The sequence below is a fragment of the Delphinapterus leucas genome, chromosome 2, assembly GCF_059928025.1.
Source record: "Delphinapterus leucas isolate spDelLeu-1000000601 "Yukka" chromosome 2, BTC_Dleu_Yukka2, whole genome shotgun sequence".
In the NCBI taxonomy this organism is placed as follows: Eukaryota; Metazoa; Chordata; class Mammalia; order Artiodactyla; family Monodontidae; genus Delphinapterus; species Delphinapterus leucas.
Genome location: NC_143130.1, coordinates 63296557 through 63323016, shown reverse-complemented (window position 1 = coordinate 63323016; position 26460 = coordinate 63296557). Strand labels below are relative to the sequence as shown.

At 56.9% G+C, this 26460-nt stretch overlaps 1 protein-coding gene across 2 annotated transcripts in view; it reads left to right on the top strand.

Annotated features, from left to right (window-relative positions):
• The window catches only part of LINGO1 (leucine rich repeat and Ig domain containing 1), an 80799-nt gene extending 55709 nt beyond the window's left edge, over window positions 1-25090 (top strand). The window contains exons 1-2 of one of the 2 annotated variants that reach the window (XM_089906970.1): window positions 19332-19530; window positions 21925-25090. In XM_089906970.1, coding sequence (XP_089763096.1) covers window positions 19462-19530; window positions 21925-23781 — 1926 coding nt within the window. In that variant the 5' untranslated portion in view covers window positions 19332-19461 and the 3' untranslated portion in view covers window positions 23782-25090. Of the gene's footprint in view, window positions 1-19331; window positions 19531-21924 lie in introns of those variants that run through there. The other variant, XM_022580097.2, reaches the window with a different exon arrangement.
• The last annotated feature ends 1370 nt before the right edge of the window (window positions 25091-26460 follow it).

Genomic DNA, 26460 nt, shown 5'->3' with positions numbered 1-26460 from the left:
CCTTAGTTGGGTGCCTCTGGCTCAAGGTGTCTCACGAGGATACAATCAAGACGTCCACCAGAGCATCAGTCATCTCACGGCTGGACTTGGGGAGGGTCTACTTTCATGCTTGCTTGTGTGGCTATTGGCAGGTCTCAGGCCCTTGTGGAGTGTTGGTTAGAGACATCAGTTCCTTTCCATTCAGGCTTCTCAACAGGACAGCTAATAATATGGCAGCTGGCCTCTGTCATAGTGAATAAGCAAGCGATGGAGAGAGGGTGCCCAAGATGGAAGCCACAGTCTTTTTGTAACCTAATCTCAGAAGTGATATCCCATCACTTCTGCCATATTCTGTTCACTAGAATTGGGTCAATTAGTCCAGACCACAATCAAGGGGAGGAGATTACACAAGGAGGGTAAATACCAGAAGGCAGGGACCATTTGTGGCCATCTTAGGGGTTGCCTATCACAGGGCAGCTGAGGCTCAGAGAGGTGAAGTGGCTTGCCCAGTGTCATGCAGTGGTTAGAGACAAAGCCAGGACTGGAACTCAAGACTGCTTGGCTCTAGGGCTGGACGTCTTCCAAGCTGCCTTGCTGCCTTTGGCTCAAGTTAATAACAGGTTCCGAGTTAATAAACAAGTCTCCTGCACAACAGAACTCAAGACAAATGCTTAATAAATGGATTTGTTAATAGTGCTGTCTGTTTACACACATTAGCTCAAGTTCCCCCTGACATGATCTGTGGGGACAGCCGAGCCCAAACTCTTGGGAGAAGTCGCTCTGCCAAGCCTGGAGTCCAGATTCCCAAGGAGCCAGGGAGTGTCCCTTTATACAAACTACTTTTAACATTTGCTGTTTTGTTTTTGCTCTCAATTTAATCATTTGGATATTGTGTGTGTGTGTGTGTGTGTGCACGTGTGTGCATGTTTAATGGCGTGCACGCTTCCCTGTATTCTTAAGGAGAGCTAACTTCAAGGTCAGGAACATCAGTTATTCCCCTGGAGGGACTTCAGGGTGGGCAGGGCAGATGAGCCCCTTCACTGACTGGCCCCAGGCAAATTTCCTGCTTCTCAGCCATTATGGATGCAGCAACCAGGCACCAAGCTCAGCACACGGAGTAGGGGCCACCCCCAGGACCTCATCTCTCTGCGGGCTTCTGCCTTGGGTCCTCCAGGAGCCTTTTGGCCTCCCCCAGTTCTCAGTACAATTCCAAGTAGTGGAGGCTGCTACCTACATTGTTTCTAGATAAGTGAACATCACGGATGCTGGAACATTTCCAGTGGAGGCGTGGGTGATCGAGGCCCCCAAGATGAGGGGAGGTGAGAGCTGGGGATTCAAGAGTATCCCTGCCCACCCCACCCCACCGCGCCGTGCCCTGGTTCCCTTCTCCAGAGGAGCCCATTGGTCCTTCCTGATGAATGGATTTCAGTTGAGTTTAATTTGCACGCAGCAGACTCTGGAATCTGGGCTTCGGGCTCTCTGAGGAAACTGGAGGAGACACAAGAACAGTCCCTGCCTTCAGGGTGTTCCTGGTTCTTAGAGAATGAAGAACTTGGTCCAGGCTTCTCCTGATGGGAATGCTGAAAGGCAGCTTAGGGTAGACCCCTGTCTTTACGGAGGAGGGGCTGCAGGGTCAGAGGGCAGAGAGCAACCATAACAGTAAGTATAACAACCATAAAAATACCTACATTTATCAAGCACCTACTGTGTGCCAGGCCCAGCATCAAGTACTAGATATACATTTTGGTCCTTCGTATCCACAGTTTCCACATCCACAGATTCAGAGGGCCGACTTTAAGGGACTTGAGCATCTGTGGATTTTGGTATCTGTGGGGGGTCCTGGAGGGATGACTGTACATTGTCATGAGATCCTCATACCAGCCCCATGAAATGCGTTTTACTGATATTCCCATCTTACAGAGGAGGAAACTGAGGCTTAGAGAGGTGCCCAAGGATGCAAAGGCCAGCTCAAGAGCAGGAGACTGAGGTGCTTCGAGCAGGCTTCTGGAGGGAGGGGGCCACATAGTGCCCTGCGTTGGAAGGGGAGTGGGTGAAAGGATTCAAGGAAGTGGGTCTAGGGTCTTAAAGCTGTTAATGATAAATAAGACATGGCTGAAGTGGGGGCTGCCAGGGAAGAGGATGCCCCAAGGAAGTGAGGGTGGGCTCTTCACACCCCTGCCCTTAGAGTCTTGGCCTCAGCCTGTACCCACAGTGGGTGTCCCTCCATGTCAACCAGCACATCTCCACATCCAGCTGGGCCAGCCACTGTGCAAATAGTGACCCCCGGTGCCCCTCCCTGTGCCAGCTGCCCCATGAAGGACGTGGCAGACCAAGAGCTAGGGTGCACCTGGACAAATGACCTTGAGTAAGTCCTTTCCCATTTAGGTACCTCAGCCAGACCCTCTGTAACATGCCTAGGTGGGACCCTGGAGTCCCTGAGTCCCTTCTGGCTCTTAGGGAAGGACTTCAGAGGGAGCAGGAAGGCCTTAAGCCTGGCCACAGCTCCAGGCCTACCTCCTAGAGGGGACTTTCCTGCCGGCTCCCTCAGGTGTCCCCCCATCCCTTGCCCCCTCCATAGCTGCACCAGCACGGGGCTCTGACCTATGGATTTTGTGCCACTTCCTGATCCGCTTCACTCCAGCCTGAGTCTTTAGGACTTTATTATACCGGCAGCCTCAGCATCCCCAACATGGAGGGCTGTGAGAGCTATGCAGGGCTTCTTCAGTGGCTCCCGGAGGCTATAGGACCTCCAGCTTCTGGGCTTCAGCCTTCTAGGGACTCAGGGTCTTTCAAAGAGCCCCCTCTTGCGGCTTCATCCTATTCTCCCCATAGAACCCTGAACTTAGAGACCCCCCAGGCCAACTCCTTATTGTGTAACTGGGGAAACTTTCACCCGGGGGGTGGCAGTGACTCCCCCCAAGATGACACAGCAAATGAATGAGTGCTCAGACTCAAATGTGTGGCATAAAGTGGGACATGGGTTCCACCTGCCCCACAGAGACCTCCAGCTGGATGCCAGCTCCAACCCACTTCCCCAACCCTGCTCCATGCCCAGTGCCACTTGCCCAGCCCCCACCTGCCTCCCTGGCTCCAGGTCTCCATTTTTCTTGCTAATTAGAGGTCTCAGTAATGACTCCACTGTCCCAGCCATTTTAGAGCTGTCATTAATTTCAAGTGCCTTCAGAAATAATCATCACTGTAAAACCCTGAGAGCTGCTGGGATGCAAGCGGGCAGGACCAGCACAAAGCAGGCATGCATGCAGGCCTGTGTGTGCCACCCATTCCTTCCTGTGCCACAGGGGACTAGGCCCTGCCTCCTCAGTCTCCCACAGTGGGGGAGAGCAGGGCTTGTGCTCTGATACCAGACACACACAGAGCTTCTAAGCCCAGCTCTACCTCTTTCACAGAGTAAACTTGAGCAAGTCACCAGCCCTCCCAGAGCCTCAGTTTTTTCATCTGTACAATGGGGACAGCAATCTCAATCTTGAATTGGGATGAAGTATGTAAAGTATAGCTTAGACCCTGGCTTACAGTAGGAGCCAAATAAATGTTGGAGGGTCCTGCCCCTCCTCCACAGTCCCCTGAAAAACCCATTCCCAGCTTCTCTGCTTTGTTGTGAGCACTCAGGCTGTAGCAGACTGACTCCTTGCAGCCACCAATTCCTGCTTCACTGGGACTTGCTGAGTTTTCACCCTGAAGCCAGGAACATGCTGTCTCAGGCCTGCTCTTGGGAGCTCCTAGTCTGAGGACAGAGAGGGAGGAGACTGGGCCCTTGCCTCTAAGGGCATTTCAGCCTGAGGAGGAGAGACAGGAATAGATGCAAATGGTCTTAGTTTGGTCTTGAAGCACAGGTGGGAACCAGGGAGAGGACAGGCCGAGCAGGTGGACCAGTAAGGATAAAGGCCTGGAGGTGTGGGTGAACATTCTTGAGCTGAAGCTCCCGGGTTATGATCTCCAGGTTGTGCCAGTGAAATCTTGGACTGGGCCATTCTGATGTTCCATATTCTTCATGGCCCTGGGATCCCTGAGAGGGCTGTGTTGGGGACCGCCCCACCAGACAGGAGTGGAAAGATACCCGTCCCCAGTGACACCCTCCCCCTTTCATGGGGTCTCTGGTGACAAGGCCAGGGACCTGCACTCTCACCAGGCCCAGGCTGGACCCTCAAAAAGACCTTTTCTCCAAATTCTTCCCTCCCCGAAGCCTTCCCTTCCCCATTGTTCCCATTGGTGAAATAAGACAGGGAATGCTGGGAGGGGTCATTTCTTTTAGAGAAACGGAAGGGGAAATGGCTTGGATACTGTTCACATGGAGAACTAAGACTCTGGGGCAAGTCCTCCCAGACACACAGCTCTTTGGTCATCCCTGCTGCCTCCAAGGTGCAGAGGGACAATTGTGGGCCCCAGAAGACCTCACCTCAGGACGCCAACGTCCTCAGCCAGCATCTGGGGGTTGGGGGTGGGAGCAGTGGGCTCTCCCCCATTTCTCCGTCGAGATCACTGAGGCAGGGAGCAGGTGAGTCGGGGGCGGAGATACGCCGTGGCCGTGCAGTGTCTGCGTCAGCCGCCGCACCAGGAATAGCCCCCGCCCCCGCCGCCGCCCCGCAGCGGGTCTGCTCGCCCGCCGGGTGCCTGGCGGAGCCTTTACGCAGGAGCGAGAGAGCGTCTATTCCTGTCTGGCTGGTGGGAGGAGGCGGCGCGGGAGGGAGGGAGCTCACGGGTAACTCACAAACAGCCGGGGTGGGGGAGCTGGGCAGCCTGGGACGGGGGTCCAGGCGGTACAGGGTTGAGGGGCCGGGGAACCGCCTGCGCTGGGCTATTGAAGCGAAGGGGACTCCTGTGTCGCCTTCTCTCTTCCCCTCCCAGCTTTTATAAGTCCCTCTGCCAAGCCTGCCCCCTGCTGGAATTGGCCCTGGAAGGCGATTCAAATTCCCTTTCCAGGCTTTACTAGCTGTTTAACCGCAGGGAAATCACAGAACCTCTCTGAGCCTGGGGTTCCTTCTCTCTGTCACAGGGGGAGCAACAGTGCCTTCTCCCAGGGTCGCGGGAGGGTGAATGTAGAGTGCGCAGCACAGCATCCTCACTTACTAGGGGGGGCTCCAGCTAGGCCTAGGATGAGGACGGACATAGGAGACAGGAGATGGTTCTCCAGGCGTGACTGTGCAGAGCTGTGGGGTGGCTGTGAGACTGAGAAGTACGCAAACTCTGTCGAGCTAGAACAGAAGGTCTGTGCAACTCTTTGGGCTGTGTGTGAGGCTGAACAGTGGATAAGTAAGATGGTGCTGGGGCGGGGGTGAGGGGGGAACTGGCGGCCCCACCATGCTAGCCAGGTAACTGCAGTGAATGTCAGACAGGCTCCATGGGGGTCAGGGCACTGGGAGCAGGATTCCCCATTTCTTCCCCAGAGACTGAAGGGCTTTGGGCCAGTCTCCTCCCCCACGTCTGTGCCCCCCAGCCTCAGTTTCCTTTTCTGCCTGCCGGGACCCCTACCCCTAATGTGCTCATGTGGCGCACTCCCACAGTGGAGAAGGGGCGGGCATGCTGGGTGGTGTCAGCATTGATGATTATTCTAATCAAACTAGCTTAGTGTTAAAGGGCATCTGGCTTCAAGGAGATGGAAGCGGGTGTACAGTGGAAGGAGGTGAGGTCCCAAGGGTCGTAGCCCACTCTGCAGGCTTTGCCAAGAGACCTCCACCAGCCGAATCTCTGTATCTGCAGGTCAAGGAGGATATGGATCTGAGGAGAGGTCCCATTCCTTGGGCCTATCTGAGTATGTGCCTCAACTCAGGATCCCCTGGACCCTTGGGGAGCCGAGTCCGGAGGCTCTGCGTTGCCCTCTGCTGGTCTCTGGGTGCGGTGCCCGCGGCCAGAGCTGGCCAGAGCGGCCTGCTGCCCTCTGCTGGACAGGAAGCCAGGCTGGGCGGGGACCCAGGCTGCAAAAGAGGGCGCAAGACCACGCTTGGGGTAGAGCCGCGGGGCTGGCGCGCCTTCTTCGGCGTCCCCCGGAGCTTCCCTCTCTACCTGCCAAGCTCCAAGGCCGCCAGGATGTGGGCCCTCCAGGGATTCGCAGACAATTCCGAGAAGAGGGGACAAGGCGCTTGACCGCGGCTCCAGGCCTCACCCTTCCCACGCCGTCCTCCAAACAACCCTGGTCGGTGGGGAGCCTTGCCGGTTCACGTGCGTGTGTCGGTCCACATGGCAGTGTGCAATGACCCCAGTTAACACGTGTGAACACACGCGCTCACATGTGCACGCAAGTGGCCACACGCGAGGGTGGGCACACAGCCCCAGGGAGGACCGCAGACCGGACTCCCCGCGGCCGCGCTGGCCTGGGACTCGGAGGAGCGCGGTCGTGTGCGGGGCTGGAGCTCGGAGGCTCCGGCCCCCGCGCAAGGCTGGCACGCCCCTAGCCCGCTCCCCTTTGTCAGTTTCGCTGCCCCATCAGTGCAGGGCGGTGGTTGGGGCGCTCCTCCCTCTCCGCCCCCTTCGCTGAAAGGAGCCGAGTCCTCCACCTTACTTCCCCCCCCTCCACCCTCGGTTTTGCGGCCGCGCCTTCTCCTCCCCCGCCCGGCTCCCGCCGCTAGCTCGCTCGCTCTCTCGCTCCCTCCCTCCTCCCTCCCTGGCTCGCTCCTCGCGCTCCCTCCCCGCGCCGCGGCAGAGCGCGGAGCCCGGGCGGGAGTCGGCGCGGGAGCCGGAGCGGGCGGCCGGCCGGCGACAGCACAGGCGGCGGCGGCGGGTCCCGGTCCCGGCCCCGGCCCCGGCCCCGGAGCGCGCGGAGTCCCCACCCGCGCCGCTCCGGCTCCTCTCCCGACGCGGGGCTCCGAGCAGCATGAGCGGCCGCTGCCCGCCGGCCTCAGCCCTGGCCCCGGCCCCGCTGCGGAGCGCGCCCGGCCTCGACCCCGGCCCCAGTGGCAGAGGCGGCGGCGGCGGCGGCTCCAGGCTGGCCCGGGGCACAGAACGAGGCTCGTAGAGCCCGCGTCGCCAGTCCTGAGCGCACACCCGCCCCTCCGCCCGCCGGGGCCCCGGTCTCCCGTCTCCCGCCCCCCGCACTCCCCGGCCCTTGCCCCGGCCCCGGCTCCGGCTTGGCTCCTGCCCGCGTGGGGCAGACAGACGGACGGCTAGCCCCGCGAGGGCGCGCGGACTGCCGGGCGGAGGTGTCGGACAAGGAGGAGGAGACGAAGGAGGGGGCTGGGCAGGGGCTGGGCAGGGGCTGGGGCCCTGGCGGGGGAGACATGCGATTGGTGACCGAGCGGAGCGGACGGACAGCGCGCCCGAAATGCAGGTGAGCCCGGCGGCCGCGGCCCAGCCCCGAGTGGGCAGCCCCACGGCGAGCGCCCCTGGGGGCCGCCGTCGGCCCGGGCTGTGCCCATCTTGGGGCTGTGGGGCACCCCAGCGTCACCCAAACCCGCTTTGGGGGTCACAGATCTGATCGCCCCCCCCCCAGCGAAGCCTCAGAAATGAAGATTTCTTCTTTCCCGCCCCTCCCACCCAACAAATTCCAGGTTGTCTAGCTGGGACCCCCTGAGCTGGGGAGGGGTCACAGTCCTGCTCGTCCTCTGCCCCACCTCCCATTCTGAGCACTGATCACCCTGAAGGGTAAGCCCCCTGCTCAGCACTGGGTGGTTGCCTCTCTCCATAGACCCCAGACACCCCCAGGCAGCCCTAGCCTGCACCAGGCACCCCCAAGCCGGTGGATGCAGGCACGGGGCTGGGAGCCTCCTGACGCCCCTAACAAGGGGCAGCCCCTTTCCAGCTCCTGCCCAGTGAGGGGGAGGAAAGGGGAAATAGGGGCTAGGAGAGTGGAGGAGAGGGAGTTGGGGTGGAGGAGGACCCAGGAACCATTGGGGGCCCTCCCCTTCGTCTTCAGCCCAGGCTTCTCACTTCCCCCTGCTCCACTTTTCATTCCGAAGCAGAGCTGGTGGGAGGTAGGAACCGGCTGAGAAGAAGAGGTCTCCTTCTCGGCCCCCCACCTCTGCAAGGTGGGCTGTGGGCTTCCTGCTCCCCCAGGCACCTCCAGGTGGATCCCACTTTGAGGAGGGGTGGGGCCAGGCCCAGTGGGCAGTCCCCTCCTGTCTCTTGCCCTGGGTCCCAGCCCAGCTCCATCCAGCCCTGGTTGTGCCGGCATCGGCATCTCCTCTTTGTTCTCAGAGGTCCTGGGGTCGGGCTGGGGGAGTTGGGGCATCTGGGAGGATGGCAACAGCTCTGCCCTGGTGGGGTGGGAGTGCAGGAAGCCCTGAGGTGGGGGCAGCACCATCTGGGCAAGCCTCTTTCCTGCCAGCCCAGCCCTCCCTCCGTCCTCCTCTGCTCGGCTTGGGCAGCTGGAGGGTGCGCAGTCCAACCTGGCCCGCGGCTCCGGCTCTGGCTCAGCCCTGCTGGTCGTTATGCCAATGGCTCCAGCACCAGTGCCTCCCATGCCCAGGGAGCAATGAGCCGGGGCATTGAGACGGCGGAGAGCCTGGGGCTTCCGCACATCCAGCAAGGAGTGCTGTGAGGGAAGGGAGGGTCAGCTGCTCCCAGACCCTTTGTCCTTGTGTGGGCCAGGAGGGGCTCAGAGTCCTCACACCTCTGGGAAGATGCCAGCGCCTGGTCTGCTGGGACAGCTTGCCTGCCCTTCCTGCTTTCTCCCCATGGCCTGAGGCAGGAGACAGGGGATTAGGTGACAGAAGGGAGAGGCCAAGAACTCCTCGGAACCCAGATAGGGGCTCCCGGCAGCACCCAGCTGCCCCTCCTGGAGGGAGGCTTAGCAAAGGCGAGGGCGGGCCCCCTGTGGTATTCTTGTCTCTGCCCCTTTTCCCACTCCCTGCCAGTTTATGTGTGAGATGGGCCTTCGGTAGGGCTTGGTCAAGGCTGCAGTGCTCCCCAGTGCCTGGAGTTAGAGTGGGTACCGAATCCAAGGGGCCAGGTTTGGGGGGATGGGTGGGTGCTCAAGGCTAAGGTATCATGGCTTGTGGGCTGAGGGCATTGTAGAGACCACTCTACCCCTTGCAGTAGTCTTCTTCCTAGGGATCAGTTCCCCTATCCCCTGCCCTGGAGCACCCATTTTTCCTATACTAGATATTATTTTCTAAAACCCAGAATTCCAGGGGAATATCAAAAAGAAAAGAAAAAAAAGTCTTGTGAGGGTTGGTCAGCATAAAGCCAGACAGGATCCCTGGTACCAGCGATGGCTCATCTGGTACTGCTCTCCACGTGCCACCAAAGCAAGTGGTGAGAGGATCATGACTGGGTCCGGAGGGTGGGAGAAATGCATTCCTACTGAGAGATGAAGCAGTGCAGTGGTTTGCACAGGGTCCCATGGAGGCATGAGGCAGTGTGTCAGGTGGAGGGATGAGGAAGTGGGTCCTGTAGGACTAGGGAAGGGCCAGGGAGGGGAGGCTGTAGGTGGCGGTGGTTTCAGAGTGAGAGCCTTGGATTTGCTGGCTGGGGGTCTCTTGGTCTAGCTGTGAGAAGACCTACCCAGAAGGTCTTCTCTTCTCCTGGCCCCTCCTCTAGGAAGCCTCCCTGACTGCTCCACGTCACTCACCCTCCTCCTCCACGCAGCTACGGTGCCAGGTTTGCACCTAATATTGTACCAGCCAATTCATTCATGCATTTATTCTACACATGCTGGCTGAGCTGCCTGCTCTGCTCTGGGCTAGGCCCTCCCATGGCCCCCATGGATTGCCTTGAACACCCGGGGCAATCCTGGACCCATCCCCTGGGCTCCCTTGCCTGGCCTTGGGGATAGGAAAGATGCTGGGAGGCACCAGGGAGCATCTGATTCTGGTAGCAAAAACTACCTGGAAGGAACACAGTGTCTTCAGCCTGCAATGGATGGACAGAGGTAGGTGGTGTCAAGGATGCCCCAGGCAGGGGTTGGGGAGAGCAAAGGCAGGGTATTCAGTAGCACACACTGGTACTCAGAGAAGGATGGGATTTGCTCCTGGGGGCTGCGGCAGTCAGGGGTCCTCCAGGAAGAGAGAGACACTGGGTATCTCTTGAGGCAGTAAAAGATTTGGCAGAGACACAGAAAGCAGGATTCCAGAATCAGGGACGGTTTTTTTGTAGAAAGACAGTGGGAAGGCAAGTTCATTTCCAAATGCATTTGAGGGATGCTGACCTTCATTTATGTGTTGAATGAATGAATGAATGAATATCCTTGGGCTCTGTGGACCCAGTAGAGCTGTTCTGACAACAGTTCCCTCCTCCTGTGTTCAGTTCCTTTAGTGTCATTTTATAGTGAGGTTGTTGAGTGTGGTACCTGGAGCCAGATGCCTGGGTTCAAATCTCAGCTCCACGCTGCCTAGCTCTGTGACTGTGGGCAAGTAACTTAATCTTTTGGACCTCAGTCTCCTTATCCGTAAAGTGAGGCTAACAGAGGGCCATTATGAAGACTAAGTGTGTTCATGTATGCAAGGCAGTTAGAACAGTGCCTGGTGCACAGTAAACTCTCCAGAACTGCTAGCTACTCATAGTCTGTATCAGTGACGTGCTGTCAATCTTAGCCTTGTAAGTGGTACAGAGATTTGATTTTCTAGCTGAGAAAACTGAGAGCCGGAGAGGTAGAACAACTTGCCCAAAGACCCCAGCTTACAAGCATGGGGCTCAGTCTAGAATGCCTTCTTCCTGAGCTCTGGTCTGCGACTCTTGCTCACCAGTCCAGGCATGGTCTGTTAATTAATTAATGTAGTTAGTATTACTACTACTACGACTACTAATATAAGGAACGCCGTGACCCTACTCCCTAACCTGAACACTAGCACTTTAATAGCGATATGCATCTTCCCATGTGTTTCTTCTCACCCCATCCTTTGGCAGCCACTACCCTAAATTATCTATTTAGTATTCCCTTGCCTTTTAAAAATCACATTTTAATGTGGAGAAATTGTTCAGTTTTAGTTAGTTTTGAACTTTGTAAAAGGAACATGAAACCGTGCAGTCCTCTGGAATTTGCCTTTTTTCTTCAACACCGTATGCCTAAGTTTCATCTATATTGTTACAAATAATGATAAATGTAGTTCATTCATGTTCACTGATGCATAATGTTCTGTTGTTTGAACATAAACAGTGTATTTATTCCTCTATTAATGGGCATGTGAGTTGTTTCCCTTTTTACTCTTACAAACAGTGCTGCGGTGAACTTTCTTGTCCCTTCCCCTAAGACAACAGGCAGAGCGTCTCCGGGGCACACAGCTAGGAGCGGAATTGCCGTAGGTCATATTCATATTCAGCTTTACTAGGAAATGTGCCACAGTGTTTTCCAAATTGGTTGGACCGTTTATGCTTCCCCCAGCAGGAGATGAGTATCCCCATTATTCCCCACCCGCACCTACACTCGGTATGCTCAGACATCTTGACTTTTAATGATTGAATGAGTGTAAAATGATCTTACGTTACGGCCTTGATTTGCGTATCCGAAATTCACAGTTTCTGGTGTATGGAAAGGGGGTTGAGATAGGCAGCAGCAGCCAGTGTGTAATGGGTGCTCACTAAGCAATCATTCCCTTTGCACCTCGGTTTCCCCAGGTGTTGAGGTGCTGTCTGTATCAACCCTGGGCAAGCGGGTCAGGGATAGGCAAGAGCAGTCAGGGAGTTCTCCCCAATGAAGTGGGAAGAAGGAGGAGCAAGGAGAGCTTAAGTCCCTTCACACTTAGAGCCAAAGGAATCCTAGTGGCTCTGTGTTCACCCACAAGATGGGCAGGGGTGGTCCTAGCTTGGGAGGTAGAAGGAGACTTTGCTTCATTATCTTAATAATGCACAGCCCCCGATAAACCCCTGGCACCTGGTGTGGGGCTTGGCCTTAGTGAGTGCTAAGAGTTTGGTGACCTGAGGAGTGAACAATGATGAACATATGTATGTTCGCTCCTCCTTCTTTCCCACCTCGGGGAGTCCTCCCTGATTTCCCTTGCCCCCTGAGCAAGTGAGGGATGGCTGAGCAAGGTGGCTCCTGGACATTTGCAAGGCCCTCAAGCCCCTGCCTACCCTCAGGGGCTGAGAAACCTGGTGCTGGCAAGCTAATCTGGAGCGGCTCCCTCTGCCAGCCTGGAGCACCAACAATTGATTCTACACCGCTTTCCCTGCCCGGGCCTGGGCCCCTGGAGCTGGTTAGAGATGAGCGACGGGGCTGGCGGAATAATTATGCCTATTTCATGTGACACCCAAATTGATTGCCGCCAGGGTGACATTACCAGGGCATTGTTCCTTGTATCCAACCTCTTATTACGTGTTATTAGGGTGTGTGGTGTGTGTGTGTTTTTCTATTTTTTCCCATTTCAGGGAATTAATCTCTCTCTGCCGCCTCCTCTGCTTCCCTCTGCAGAGAACCGGCTCGTGGCTCCAGGAGAGGGTGGGGGCCCGGCCAGCATGCTTCCTCTGTCTGGCCCAGCACAGGGTTGCAGATGCAGTTGGGGGGCTGGCCATGTCAACTCCCTTTACTGGGGTGCAAGATGGGGGTATCTCAGAGCTAAGAGGGGCCGCTGAGGTGTGGACCCAGCAGAGGAGTCTTCCTGCAGTGTCCCTGATCCACGGTCTCTGCTTGCATACCTCTCATGACAGCCTGCTCACTCATTATCTACCAAGGTACATCTTCTATCCTGAGCCATCTGATCTTCCATTTGATTCCTCGTACTGAACTGAATAGGCCTCGTCTATGACTCCGCACGCACATGGGTCTTTGGATCTACCCTGTGGGCGTGCACTGGACCCTTCATATCCTCTGCCTTGGGACACACCTTAGAGATTTGCAGAGATGCCAGGGCCGTCCCAAGTTTGGGCTTCTCGTGAATGCACGGTCAGGTGATGGCATCAGTTGTGCCTGAGTAGAACATACCACCTGTATGTGTCTGACCAGAGGGGTTCATCACCTCTTGATACTGAGCATAGTATACATACCAGGTTGGAAAAAAATGGGCTTTGGCAAGAGGTTGGCCAAGATTCAGTTGAGCAGAGTGGGCTTTGAACAGTCGGTGCCAAGAGAAGGGCAAGTGTTTTTATTTATAGTTTGCCTGTCCATGGTATAAATAACTCACTGGACCTTGGTTTGTGATGTACGGGGGGCGGGGGGGGTTGTTTTTAAGTCTTCTCCCTTTTCTGAGGCAGAAATAATGCAAACCTTCACCTGTCCGTGACCTGGCTGCAGCATGAATGGAGAGGCTATGTTATTCTTGCATGATGTTGGGGAGAGAAGGTGGCTGCCGTCAGGAGGCCGGGCTTCTTCCTAGGCCCTAACCCTGAGATGCTGTGGGACCTTGGACAAGTTGCTGATGCTCTTGGGCCTCCGTTTCCTTATCTGAGTGATGGTCTCTAGGGTTATCATGCCTCTGGAGTTAGACAAGCTCAGTGACCTTTGGCAGGTGAATTAATGGCTTGGAGCCTCAGTTTCCTTATCAGTAAAATGGGGCTGATGGTACTTCCCTCACAGGGTATGTGGTGAGGGTTGGTGGGGTCATTCTGCAAAGCATTTAGTTTATGTGCTCCATATAAATGTCTCTTCCCTTCCTTCTCCTTGAATTCTCTGCCCCCAGCCCTATGAAAGCAGTATAAAATCTGCCATTCCCTTTTCTAAATGAGGAGTTTAGGGCCCCGAGGCATAAAGCCACTTGCCCACGATCATGCAGCTCAGCAGCCCTTGAACTTGAATCAGAGAGAGGCAGTATATAAGAGCGGTCAGGACAACCTGTGGTCTAACTGCCTCAGGACTAATTCCAGCTCTGCTACTTACGGCTGTGTGATTTGGGCCAAGTTGCATCACCTCTCTTTGCCCCAGTTATCTAATCTTTAAAACGAGGATAATAGTACCAACCTAATAGGGTTGTCCTGAAGATTAAACAAGTTCATGTTTGCGTTCGTGTCATGCCAGCTTTGTGACCTTGAGCAAGTTTCAGAACCTCTTTGTGACCTTGGGCAAATTACAGAACCTCCTTGTGCTTCTGTCTTTTCCATCTGCACAATGGGAAAAATAACAGGACCTACCTCAACAGATGGTGGTGGGGTTACATTAATTTTTATACGTAAAGTACTTAGAATAACGCCGGCACACCAAAAAAGTCCTCTGTTAGGGTTTTTCCAATCATCATTATCATCATGACAGGCCTCTGGCCTTCAAATCCCACATGAGATCCACCCCTCCCCTCAGCTCCCCCATCTCCACCCTGGATTTCTGAGGCTGTGACCTCCCCCCTCTCCCAAGCCCAAGGCTTGTGACCCTCCCAGGTGGGGATTGGCTGGTTTTCAGGCCTCCAAAGTCTGAAATGGGCCAACCTAAGCTGTTCCCAAGGTAGAGGAGCCTGAGGGCTGGAGCAACTGGGAGAGGGCCCTGGGTGCCCCAGAAAGAGGGGGGCTGAGGGGAGATGAAGCAGGCATTCTGCTAGGCACCTCCCAAGGGGCCCCTGGCCTGGGCGGTGGTTGGGGCCAGAGTCCTTCGGGGGCATCTTCCCGTCCCCGAGGGCCTGGGTTGGCATCTCAGACCTGGAGAGAGATGGGAAGGGAGGTATGGGGGTGCAGGACCATCACTTTCCTTGAGACCCGTCAGGTCACCACATGGGTGCTTGTGTACCCCTCCTCAATTCAGGGACAGCACCAGTCCAACTAGGAGTGCTGTCTGCTCAGGCAGGCCCACAGCAGACAACAAGGAAGCTTCTCAGAACCAGTGGCTCCCTCCTGCCTCCCCCAGGCCGGCTTCTAGCTTCCCCACTGGCCTCTCACCTCAGAACAACCGTGTGGAAGGGCAGGCAGGGTCCAGAGTGGTCCAGGACTCACCCAAGTTCACACAGCAGGGAAGGGTGCCCTGGCCAGAGCCCAGTGCCCTTTGCCCACTCAGAAATAGCCTTCTCTAGGCCTTGCCCCACCCTTGCTCCTCCACAACGAGCCAGCAGCCACTAGAGAGCAAAGCCTATACATAGAAGCCTTTAAACACTAAGATGCTTTGCCAATTAAATTTCATAATTTATCCCACAAATGGCGTGGGCCTGTGAACTGGGTGGAAGGCTGTCAGCTCCTAAGATCAGCTGCGCTCAGTGGGGTAGGCAGTGGGGTGGGCAGGGGCGTCCCTCCCTTAGGTGCAGGGGGCACGGGTGCTTGCCCAGGGCCACACAGGGGCAGCTGCCCTAGCAAACAGGCAGGCAGCCACACTGCGCCCAGTCAGCACCCTCCAGCCCGGCCATGGCTGAGAGGCCAGGTGAGCACCTTTGGGAGAGGACTGAGGTTCCAAGTGCACCTAAGAGATGGGGCTGATGGCAGTGGCCGTGGGTGAGGGTAGGTGCAGGGAGTGGAAGTGGCAGGAGGAGGGACAGCAGGCACACACATCCACATAGGCCACACATGGCTGCCTGCTCACAAACGTCACACACAGACACCCCGGGGGCCCAGCAACTCTTTGCTAGAACCAAGAGCAAGAGGAAAATAAAGAATTATACACGACAAAGGACATGCCCTCAATTTTCTTTCAGGTTGATTTTTCTCTCCCCGTTGGGGGCGGATGAAGGAGGAGGAGAAGGGAGAGGGAGAGGGCAGGCAAAGACAGGCAGACCAGCCCAGGAGGAGACAGACAGACGGAAGCGGCCCAGCTGCCTGCCTGCGGGCCACAGTCGGTCTGGATTTCTCCTGCCAGAGCTCAACCTGGTGCTAACCCCTCCTCCCAGGGTTTCCTTTGCCCCCATACCCCCTCTCCGTGTGCCAGGGGGCAGCCCCTGCCCTTCCCCAGGCTCTCAGCATAGCCCTGCTGGATTAGACTGGCCAGGGAAGACCAAGTTGCCCCCATTAGCAGCTCACACCTTAAGCCATTATCAGCCATTCACACCTCAGCAGGGATTAGCCCGGGAAAGCCAGAATGGAGGATCTTTAAAAGGAGTCCAGGGACCCGGGTCAGGATTTGGGGTAGGAGAGAAGCAATTAGGAGCCCCTGGATGCTCTCAAATGTTCCCGGACACGAGTCACCTCCACCCTGCACACCTTTGCCTGCACCGTTTTCTTGGCTGAAATGCCGCCTCTCCCGCCCCTGACTTTGGCTGGTGGAAATGTATCTGTAGTTCAGCCTGAGCCCACATGACACCTCCTCCTCCTCCTTGAAGCCTCTGTAAAGAGCTTAGACTAGGAGTCAAGAGCTGTGCTGGGGAGCTGTCCCAGCAGCTGTGTGTCGGGGGCCCTTGAAGCTGGGCCTGGCGGTGCTGAGCTATAGCAGCCCCAGCCCTGTACTGGGGGCTCTCAATCTGGGGGCCACAGAAGGGGAGGCAGCAGAGGCTCTAACAGAGGGAGGAAGGGAGAGAGGTAAACACACCAGCAGTGCTTGGCAGAGGGCCACCCAAGATCCAGAGGGACCCCCAGGAGGTGATCCCTTCTTCCTGGGGACTTGCAAAGAGCGGCTTGGGGTAGAAGACCCTTGAGCTGGATTCTGAAGGCTGAGCGGGAGATCTCCAGGCATGGGGCAGATGGTCGACCATCGCTGTGGGAGAAAGGCCCCGGGATGGAGCGACCATCGGGGCTTTCTAGACAGGCCTCACTCCGCCCCCCCATTACCCTACTTTCAGCCACGTGGCCACAGCTGCCTCTGAACAGGTACTCTTATCACGAATGTGCTTTATCATTTCATGGAGTGGATCCAGCTGCTCTGTGCCCTGGAGCTGAAGGCAGAGAAGGGACTTCAGACAGGCAGGAGCTTGGGGACAGGGCAGGTCCTGAAGAATCTAGACCTTACCTTGCCTCCAGTCTTTGGTGACACAGCGTAAGTCCCTTCACCTTTCCGAGTAATCGACCCACCTCAAGGGGTGGCCGTGGGAACAGGATGTGCTAACAGGCCCAGGGCTTTTGACAATCAGTAGGAAAGGGTAGTAGAGTTGGGCGGGGCCCAAGGCAGACTCTCTGAAGCCCTCAGTCCCCCATCCCAAGTCTGCCCTCCCCCCTCCCTCCTTCCTGCTGCAGGCCCAGTCTTAGGAATGTAGAGTGTCAGGACAAGATGAGATCGTGCATAACAGCCTCATTTCCCAGTGAAGAAGCAGCCCGTCACAGTAGCTGCAGGTCACACAGCCAGGCTGAGAAGCCAGGGGGCCCCGGGCCCCGGGGATGGCAGTGGGCACCTCCATGCCAGGGATCTCATGCCTGTGTGTACTGGGGATCCCTGCGGTCCCTGAGGAACACTGAGTGGGGACACCATGAAATATTGACACTGTAAACCCCAAATAACTGAACCTTCCACCCTGTACTGCAGCCGACCCCAAATTAGGCGAGATTCTAGCATTGACAGTGGCAGCAGGCAAAGGAGAATGGTGTGGTGGGAAAACACTGAAAACATTCAGTGTGTTCAACATACCATTTTCTGACAGTTGGGGAAAAGCTTTTGTCATTTAGGGGGCAAGTTACCTACATGCAGCTACCTAAGGACTAGTGCCTTCCCTTAGCCCTGGAGGCCTTACCCTAGCGCTGCCGTGACACGCCTGCCCCTCCTTTGGCTCTGAACTGGCCTGTGTGTCTGAAAGAAGTCGTGCTCCACTTGTGGTAGCTCTTGGGGCAGGCAGCCTGACCAGGAGGAACGGAGCTCTGCTGTTTCCTAGCTTTGTAGCCTAGGCCTAAAGGCAAAGGAATTTCCTTTTGGAAGCCTCAGCTTTTCTCATCTGTAAAATGGGTAGGAAATATCTCTGAATGCTGGGTGAGGGTTTCTAAGACAGTGCGTATAAAGCCTAAAACCTGGCCTGTAGCAGGTGGTCTGAAGATGCTAGTCCCAGCCCTTCCCTAAGTGTAGGCGTCTGACCAGCTCGTATGGGCCAGGCTGGCTGCGTGGTAGAGGCACGCCCCTGCCCCCAGGGGCATTCACATGCTGCCTTAGGAGACAGAATGACCCCTGACCTCCCTTAGGGTTCTCCAAGTCCACCCATGGATGATCCCATGCCCCTTCTGTCTCCACCAGCTATGCTCTTCAACCCTGAGCCCCACGGGACAGCCCCAGTGTGAGGCCCCAACTGGGGATGCCAACCTCAGATCCTTCCAGTCCCAGTAAAACTGCAGTTTGGGGCCTGAGCCCTTACTCGTCTTCATTCCTCAAGCAGGTTTGAGGATGTTGACTTTCTATCTGGGGAAGACCCAGTTTCTGTGTGTGTTCCCTCAGGGACCCTGGAATCAGCCCCTCCCTGCACAGCGTGGGGAAAGGGCAGAGAGGGCAGGCGTCCCTGAGGGGCACACAGTGGAGTGGCTGGTATGGGGAGCAAGTGAGCCAGGCTGTATCTGCACCACCACGTGAGTGAGGGTGTGATGGTGGCAGGTGGCCCTCTGCAGTGCAGGTCTGATGGCTCGGTTGCTCCCACTGCTCTGGGGTTGGGAGGACGCAGGCTGCTGTCGGCTCTGTATGCTGTGGCCCGGGCACGGCTCTCCTCTGCCTGCCCACCAGCCAGCCTTCGATGTTCATTTCCTTTGTATTTATTGGTCCGATTTTGAAAGTCTTGCCCTTGTGGGAAGCCCTTCAGGGGGCAAGGATCCAAAATAAAGCACTGATTAAAATGCGGAAAACACTTCTCCTTGGCCACTGCAGGAATAACCAGCAGGATTAATGGTGCCAGGAGGGCGGGAGCAGCACGTTGCTCACTCAGCAGCTTTGGTGACCCCGTCAGACACGACCCTACCAGTATCCCTAGATGACAGGGACCCTGTGGGGGTGTTCGACCTGGAGACCAGGCCCAGTGTGCTGAACCAGCTTGGGAAGCCCCTCTAGGAGCCTCAGTTTCCCCATCTTTCAGGACAGTCACATGTAAAAGGCAATTCGGAGGATGTGCCCTTCTGGAGCTATCCTGGTCCCGTGGAGTATGGCCCATTGCTCTGGGGGTCTAACTGCCGGGCCTGCCACACAGGGCAATGCCGACTAGCTTTTCTATCAACACATTTTGAATCCACCAGGTCTCTCTTTGCTCAGTGGGCCTGCTCCAGGGTCAGCTCCATCAGAGTGACTTCAGCCCCTGCAATAACTCTCTCACGCACACACACTTCCCGTCAAAGAACATTCAGTTGAGTCTTTTCCGTGCCACACCTTGGTCTGAGGCTGCAGACACATCACCTGCCCTCAGGCACCTCACTCTCTAGCAGGTGAGAGAAATGTACCTGTGGGAGTTTGACCCAGGATTAAACATACGACACAGGAGAGGCGCCAAGTGCTGAGGCTTTGGAGCACATTTCCCTCTTTGCTCAGGTCACTAGGAAGCTCTCACCTTTAATCATTATATAGGATTTTGTGACCTTCTTTCTTGACTGGCTTGCCTTCTTTAGCTTTATCTTCTTATCATCTTGTAACGTAATTTTTCTGGTCATTGGCTCAAATCATTTTTAGAATGAGATGTGCTATACATCAGTTACATAATGTCATTACTAATAAATAAGGTACTTCAGAGTTGTGGGCAAGAGATAATTTCTGACTGAGGAGATCAGGGGTGGCCTCATGGAGGAGATGGCCTTTGGGATGGATGGTCACAAAGGCTGCTGGGGCAGTGAGTCTGGGAGAGATCTCCAAAAGGAGATGGTTTAGAGCCAGGAATGTGCTGGACAAGGCTGGGATACCTGGGTGTTTTCCCTGGGGGGAATGGTGGGAGAGGAGGTAGATGGGTAGGTTGAGACAAGGGGGTGGAATCTTCGTATGCCAGATTGTTGTCTGTATGAGGGTCTTACCGACATCTCAAGGTAGCCTGTGCACTCGCTATCCCCTCTCTCATTCCTTAGCACCCTCTCCATCAGCCTACCCCACGCCCCAGCGCAGTGGTGAGCTGGGTGCTAAAAGTCCTATTTACCTCTCCCGGTCCCCAAGCTCACACCCGTGCCAGCCCCAGCTGCCGTCCCAATTACTTATTGATTGCCTGTCAGGATGTTTGCTTTTCTGGTGGGTCACTGGAGCATGTGTGACTTGTGGAAGATGGCCTGATGAGGGTGGGGTGGGGGAGGCCAAACCACAGAAAACTCTGGAGAGAGGATGAGAGGGGCTGAGGGGAAGGGGGGGTGGTGGTGGACAGAGCCCTTGGGAATAACAAAACCTTGCAGATTCTATAACATGTCAGTGACACCAGGAGCCCTCTCTAGTTAATCAGTCACTCAGTCGATCAACAACCGGGGAGTGCCCGTCAGTCCTGGGAGACCGCTGGAGCATTGTCATTGAAGTCCGACAGACCAGAGCCTTGGACCCAAATCCACCTCCTCAACTGGCTGGGTGTCCTTGGGCAGCCACAAGCTCTCCGAGCCCCAGTTGCCATAAGGGTTGAAGTGCAGGTGATAAGAGCTATAGCTTTGGAAGTGGAGGCTGTGTGCAGGTGTGGGGAGGAGCCTGAAGGGGTGGAAGAAGGGCCTGAGCTGGGGCAGAGAGATGGGACCTTCCCAGCTTGGGCATCCCCTTCCTACAGTGAGGTCCCCTCAGGGCCATGAGTGTGGGCTATGTGGACGGCAGCAGAGCCCCAAGGGTGCCAGGCTGGGTGGGATGGATCTTCACCCCCACTAGCAGTAGAAGGGCTTCAGCTCGGCCCCCAGAGACCATCTGGTCCAGCCTCTGGAGTTTGAAGGAGTCCAGACTAGTCCTCCCAGCCCCCTAAGGACCCTGCTGGGCCGGTTTCCCATAGGGTGGAACAGAGAGAGAGGAGAGAAGAGCAGTCCAGCAGAAGTGGGAGCAAGTGGCCTCTGAATGCGGGCTAGGAGACAGTAATCGGGGGGCGAGCTCCCACACACCCCTTGCTCACACCACCTGCAGCCTGTACTCAGGCTGGACCCCTATCCTGGCACCGTCTCCCTTGTCATCACCACCCAAATCCTGCATGTTCCTCAGGGCCCAGCTGTAACAAGCCTCATGTCCCCATTGCCCCAGTGTGGACCGGCACCTCCAGGGCTGCCTGCGCCGTCCTGGGCTTTGGGGGTCTGACTGCTCCCCCATCGGACCAGCAGCTGCACAGAACCCTGGTACTAGGAGGAGGGTGATTGGAAGCCGGAGAGACAGACGGATGAAGCCTGGGGGGAGTCTTTGAAGGGGAGTACACTTCCAACTGGGGATCAGAAAAAGCTTCTCAGAGCAATGGCCTTGAAGATGGGGTTTCAACACACCTGGGGAAGGGACATTCCAGGAGGAAAGAATAGCAGGGGCCTGGGCTCAGGAGCCTGGGTGGGTCACCATGGGGACCCAGACGAAGGGTAGAGTTGGAAAGATTCCCCAGGGAGGCACTACGGCTGGGTCCTGGCTTTCTGGAAGGGGGTACCCTCCACTGATCCAGAAACCCCACTGGGGAGCAGTGACACAAACACTGGTGGGAACCACTGGGTATGCTGGTTGCCCAAGATTCTTGGGCTTCGAGCTCAGCACAGTGTTGATGGAGAGGGAGCCGTGGTGTCTGTGCCTGGGGATGCTCAGGCTGAAGTTCTGAGAGGGTGGGCCCCAGCAGCCTCAGAAGCCCTTGCCTGGCATGCTGGGGCCCAGACGTGCTCTCTGCTGGCTATTCCTAGAGGCCTCAGCCTTTGAGCCCCTTTGATTCCCTCTGTGAGCCCTGAAGGCAACTCAACAGGTCTCGCTTTATCCCTGATGAACACCAGGGGAAGCTGAGGCTCAGGGTGCCAGGTGGGGTGTGAGGTGCATGCCTGGAGTTGCATTGTCTGTAAAATGTAAAATGGAAAGGAGGTGGATGCAGCCTAGGGTGCCAACGCCAGGCTCATCTGAAGTGACCCTGCCCCTTCCATGATCCCCCTGGATCCCAGGGATGCCGGAGGGTCCTTCAGGAGGGCTCTGGGTGGGGTAAGGGGCAAGGAGGAAGCAGCATGGGGTGGCAGGAGGCCCTCTGGCCTGGGCATCTGGACCTCACTGTGGGGTCCCAGGCAGGTGTCATATGCCACTCTGGACCCCTGCCTCTCTCTGTGTGTCAGGGACATCCTGACAGGGCAGGAGGGCAGAGGGCACAGCGGGCTCTGGGCGGGGGTCCAGCAGACACTGCCCTCTAACCGCCCCCTCTGTCCTGTGCTTGTTTCTGGCCACAGGTGAGCGAGAGGATGCTGGCGGGGGGCGTGAGGAGCATGCCCAGCCCCCTCCTGGCCTGCTGGCAGCCCATCCTCCTGCTGGTGCTGGGCTCGGTGCTGTCAGGCTCAGCCACAGGCTGCCCGCCCCGCTGCGAGTGCTCCGCCCAGGACCGCGCTGTGCTCTGCCACCGCAAGCGCTTTGTGGCGGTGCCTGAGGGCATCCCCACTGAGACCCGCCTGCTGGACCTGGGCAAGAACCGCATCAAAACGCTCAACCAGGACGAGTTTGCCAGCTTCCCGCACCTGGAGGAGCTGGAGCTCAATGAGAACATCGTGAGCGCCGTGGAGCCTGGTGCCTTCAACAACCTCTTCAACCTCCGGACGCTGGGGCTCCGCAGCAACCGCCTGAAGCTCATCCCCCTGGGCGTCTTCACCGGCCTCAGTAACCTGACCAAGCTGGACATCAGCGAGAACAAGATCGTCATCCTGCTGGACTACATGTTCCAGGACCTGTACAACCTCAAGTCACTGGAAGTCGGCGACAACGACCTCGTCTACATCTCCCACCGAGCCTTCAGCGGCCTCAACAGCCTGGAGCAGCTGACGCTGGAGAAATGCAACCTGACCTCCATCCCCACCGAGGCGCTGTCCCACCTGCACGGTCTCATCGTCCTTCGGCTCCGGCACCTCAACATCAATGCCATCCGGGACTATTCCTTCAAGAGGTTGTACCGGCTCAAGGTCTTGGAGATCTCTCACTGGCCCTACTTGGACACCATGACTCCCAACTGTCTCTACGGCCTCAACCTGACGTCCCTGTCTATCACGCACTGCAACCTGACTGCTGTGCCCTACCTGGCGGTGCGCCACCTGGTCTATCTCCGCTTCCTCAACCTCTCCTACAACCCCATCAACACCATTGAGGGCTCCATGTTGCATGAGCTGCTAAGGCTGCAGGAGATCCAGCTGGTGGGTGGGCAGCTGGCCGTGGTGGAGCCCTACGCCTTCCGCGGCCTCAACTACCTGCGCGTGCTCAATGTCTCCGGCAACCAGCTGACCACACTGGAGGAGTCGGCCTTCCACTCGGTGGGCAACCTGGAGACACTCATCCTGGACTCCAACCCACTGGCCTGCGACTGCCGGCTCCTGTGGGTGTTCCGGCGCCGCTGGCGGCTCAACTTCAACCGGCAGCAGCCCACGTGTGCCACGCCCGAGTTCGTCCAGGGCAAGGAGTTCAAGGACTTCCCTGATGTGCTCCTGCCCAACTACTTCACCTGCCGCCGTGCCCGCATCCGGGACCGCAAGGCCCAGCAGGTGTTTGTGGATGAGGGCCACACAGTGCAGTTTGTGTGCCGGGCAGATGGCGACCCGCCGCCCGCCATCCTCTGGCTCTCGCCCCGCAAGCACCTGGTCTCGGCCAAGAGCAACGGGCGGCTCACGGTCTTCCCCGATGGCACGCTGGAGGTGCGCTACGCCCAGGTACAGGACAACGGCACTTACCTGTGCATCGCGGCCAACGCGGGCGGCAACGATTCCATGCCTGCCCACCTGCACGTGCGCAGCTACTCGCCCGACTGGCCCCATCAGCCCAACAAGACCTTCGCCTTCATCTCCAACCAGCCGGGCGAGGGAGAGGCCAACAGCACCCGCGCCACCGTGCCTTTCCCCTTCGACATCAAGACCCTCATCATCGCCACCACCATGGGCTTTATCTCTTTCTTGGGCGTCGTCCTCTTCTGTCTGGTGCTGCTGTTTCTCTGGAGCCGGGGCAAGGGCAACACCAAGCACAACATCGAGATTGAGTATGTGCCCCGCAAGTCGGACGCAGGCATCAGCTCCGCCGACGCACCTCGCAAGTTCAATATGAAGATGATATGAGGCCGGGGCGGGGGGCGGGGACCCTGGGGCGTGCCGGGCAGGGGAAGGGACCTGGCCGCCATCCGCTCGCTCTCCAGTCCTTCCCACCTCCTCCCAGCCCTTCCACACACACTCTTTTTCTCCCTCCCACGCCGTCCCCTGCTGCCCCCGCTGGCCCTCACCGCCTGCCCTCTTTCTACCAGGACCTCAGAAGTCCAGGTCTGGGGACCCCACCTGCACAGGGGCACACGTTGACAGACTGGAGTCGGAAGCTGACACGGCACAGTCAATAATTCAATAAAAAGGTTACGAACTTCCTCTGTAACTTGGGTTTCAGTAATTATGGATTTTTATGAAAACTTGAAATAATAAAAAGAGAAAAAAAAAAAACTATTTCCTATAGCTAGTCGGAATGCAAACTTTTGACGTCCTGATTGCTCCAGGGCCCTCTTCCAACTCAGTTTCTTGTTTTTCTCTTCCTCCTCTTCCTCCTTTCTCTTCTCTTCCCCTGTGGGGAGGGATCACTCAGGAAAACAGGGAAGGAGGTTCCAGCCCCACTTGCCTGCCCACCCGGCCAGGGCAGTCGCCAGGAGCAGGTTTGGTGGTGGGTCTGGGCCCAGCTCTGGGCTGGCCGTTTGCAGAGAGCGGGTGGAGGGGACAGGGCTGCCCAATGGGGATGAGGGCCTGTCTGCTGAGCTGCCAGGCAGCACTACTGCCAGGGGGCGGGGCCTGGCTCGGGTGTGGCTGAGACTCTGGACAGGGGCTGGGGTCCTCCTGGAGGACAGCACGGTCAGTGAAGAGAGCCAGGGGCCGAGGCCTAACTCTGGTCCCAGCTTTGCTGCTGACTTGCTGTGTGGCCTCGAACAGGTCATTGACCCTCTCTGGGCCTCAGTCTCCACCTCTGTATAAACGGAAACGCTACTCCCCGCCCTGCCTACCTCACAGGGCTGTTGTGAGGAATTGATGAGATGATGTATGTGAAACACTTTGTAACCTGTAAAGTGCTGTGCACATGTGTGGGTGACTGTTCTCATTATGGTCATTATTATCTCACTGTGGGTGGTGGGGCTCCTAAGGGATCTCCATGGTGTCAGGGTTGGGGGCATGCCAGGGGAAGGCCGCCTCCAGGGACTTCCAGAGGCTTCTCCCAGGACAGCTGCCTGGCGGTGACCACAAGCATTTCCTGGATGGCCAGGGCTCTAGACCCCCCGAGGAGTCCCAAGGCTCATGAGCATCATCGCTTCCACCACCTCTGGTGTGGGGTCCCCCCAGGCAGAAGCCCCTTGCAGCTTTGACCCGGACCTGCCCGGGGATTGGGAACACCAGATCTCTCCAAGCCTTCTTGCCATAAGCATTTATCAAGTGCCTACTGTATGCCACTTCCCATGTAGAGTCCCCAGTCTTTGGGGCTAGGAAGGCAGTTCTGGGGCTGCCCTTAGGACTGCCCAGACCCAGGTCACAAACCCAGTCATGCCCCATCTTCCACCAGGCTTTACTCTGAGCCTCCCCTGGGCTTTGAAGGGCTCTGGGTTTGGGATTGGGAGCCACCTGCAGGTGAGCTGACCAGGAGAGTCAGAAGTGGCCCTGTTCATTCTCACCAAACCTAGATGCTCCAAACTCAACCCTGGAAAGGGATGCTCTGAGTGATGATAGAAGTGTGAAGAGCCAGACAGGTCAGCTTGTAACTTTTCCGGAATCCATGGGCTCTAGAATCTGGGGCCGTAGCTCAGCCAGCAGACCATGTGCTCACCCTCCATCTCTGTAAGACAGGTGGGGGCACCAGGTTCAGGAAAGCTTGGCTTCACCCCTGCAAGTTTCCTCTTTCTACTCAGGAACTCCTTGGATTCAGCCCCACAGTGGGCCCAGGGTGACCCTGCTGCCCATTAACCCTCAGGCTAGGGGAGAATCCAGCAATGCAGGAACCCATGGGTACAAGCTTAGCTGAACTTGGGAGTTGGGGGATGCAATAGGGAAGTCAGCCCTCAGCAGCAAGAAACTTCAAGAATGAAGCTCCTCCAATCAGGGCTCCTCCTGGGGCTCACACCCCCCCACCCATGCTGGCATGAACTGGGTAGCTGCATGCCTAGCAACTTCTAAACCAAGCCTCTGGTGGGATGGCAGGGTGAGCAGAGTCTGGCATGGAGTTGGCACTCATTCATTCATTCACTCATTCACTCATTCAGTTTACAGATGTACCCAGGAGCCTGCTCTGCTCCAGGCAGTCTGTGTACACTTGCCCTCATCTCCCAACCGCCACCCCAGACTGTCCCTGGTTCTGGGGAAGCCTCAAGCCCTCTGAACTGTGGTTTTATCCTGGGAAGAAACAGGATCCTAGAATTTTGATGTGGAAAAGGTTGCTGGTCCCGGGGTCGGGGGGCAGCCTAGACTAGTGATGATAAGACCCTGAGGTCTGAGGTCAGGTCTGAGTTTGAGGTCCTGTTCTAGCACTTTCTAGCTGTTTGGGACTGTTTCTTAACCCCTCTGAGCCTCGGTCTTCTCATCTGTAACATGAAGATGATCTTCAGACTTTTGGCCATTAGGAGGTAAAATGAGGGAGCATAGGTGTATTTGTTGGTTGATGTAGTGCCTGGCACTCAGTAAACCCTCTACCAGTGGTGGTGGTGATGATTACCGTTGGGTCCAACTGAGATGCAGAGCCAGTAGCAGAGAGGGTGGTAGCTTAGCCAAGGTCACGCAGCT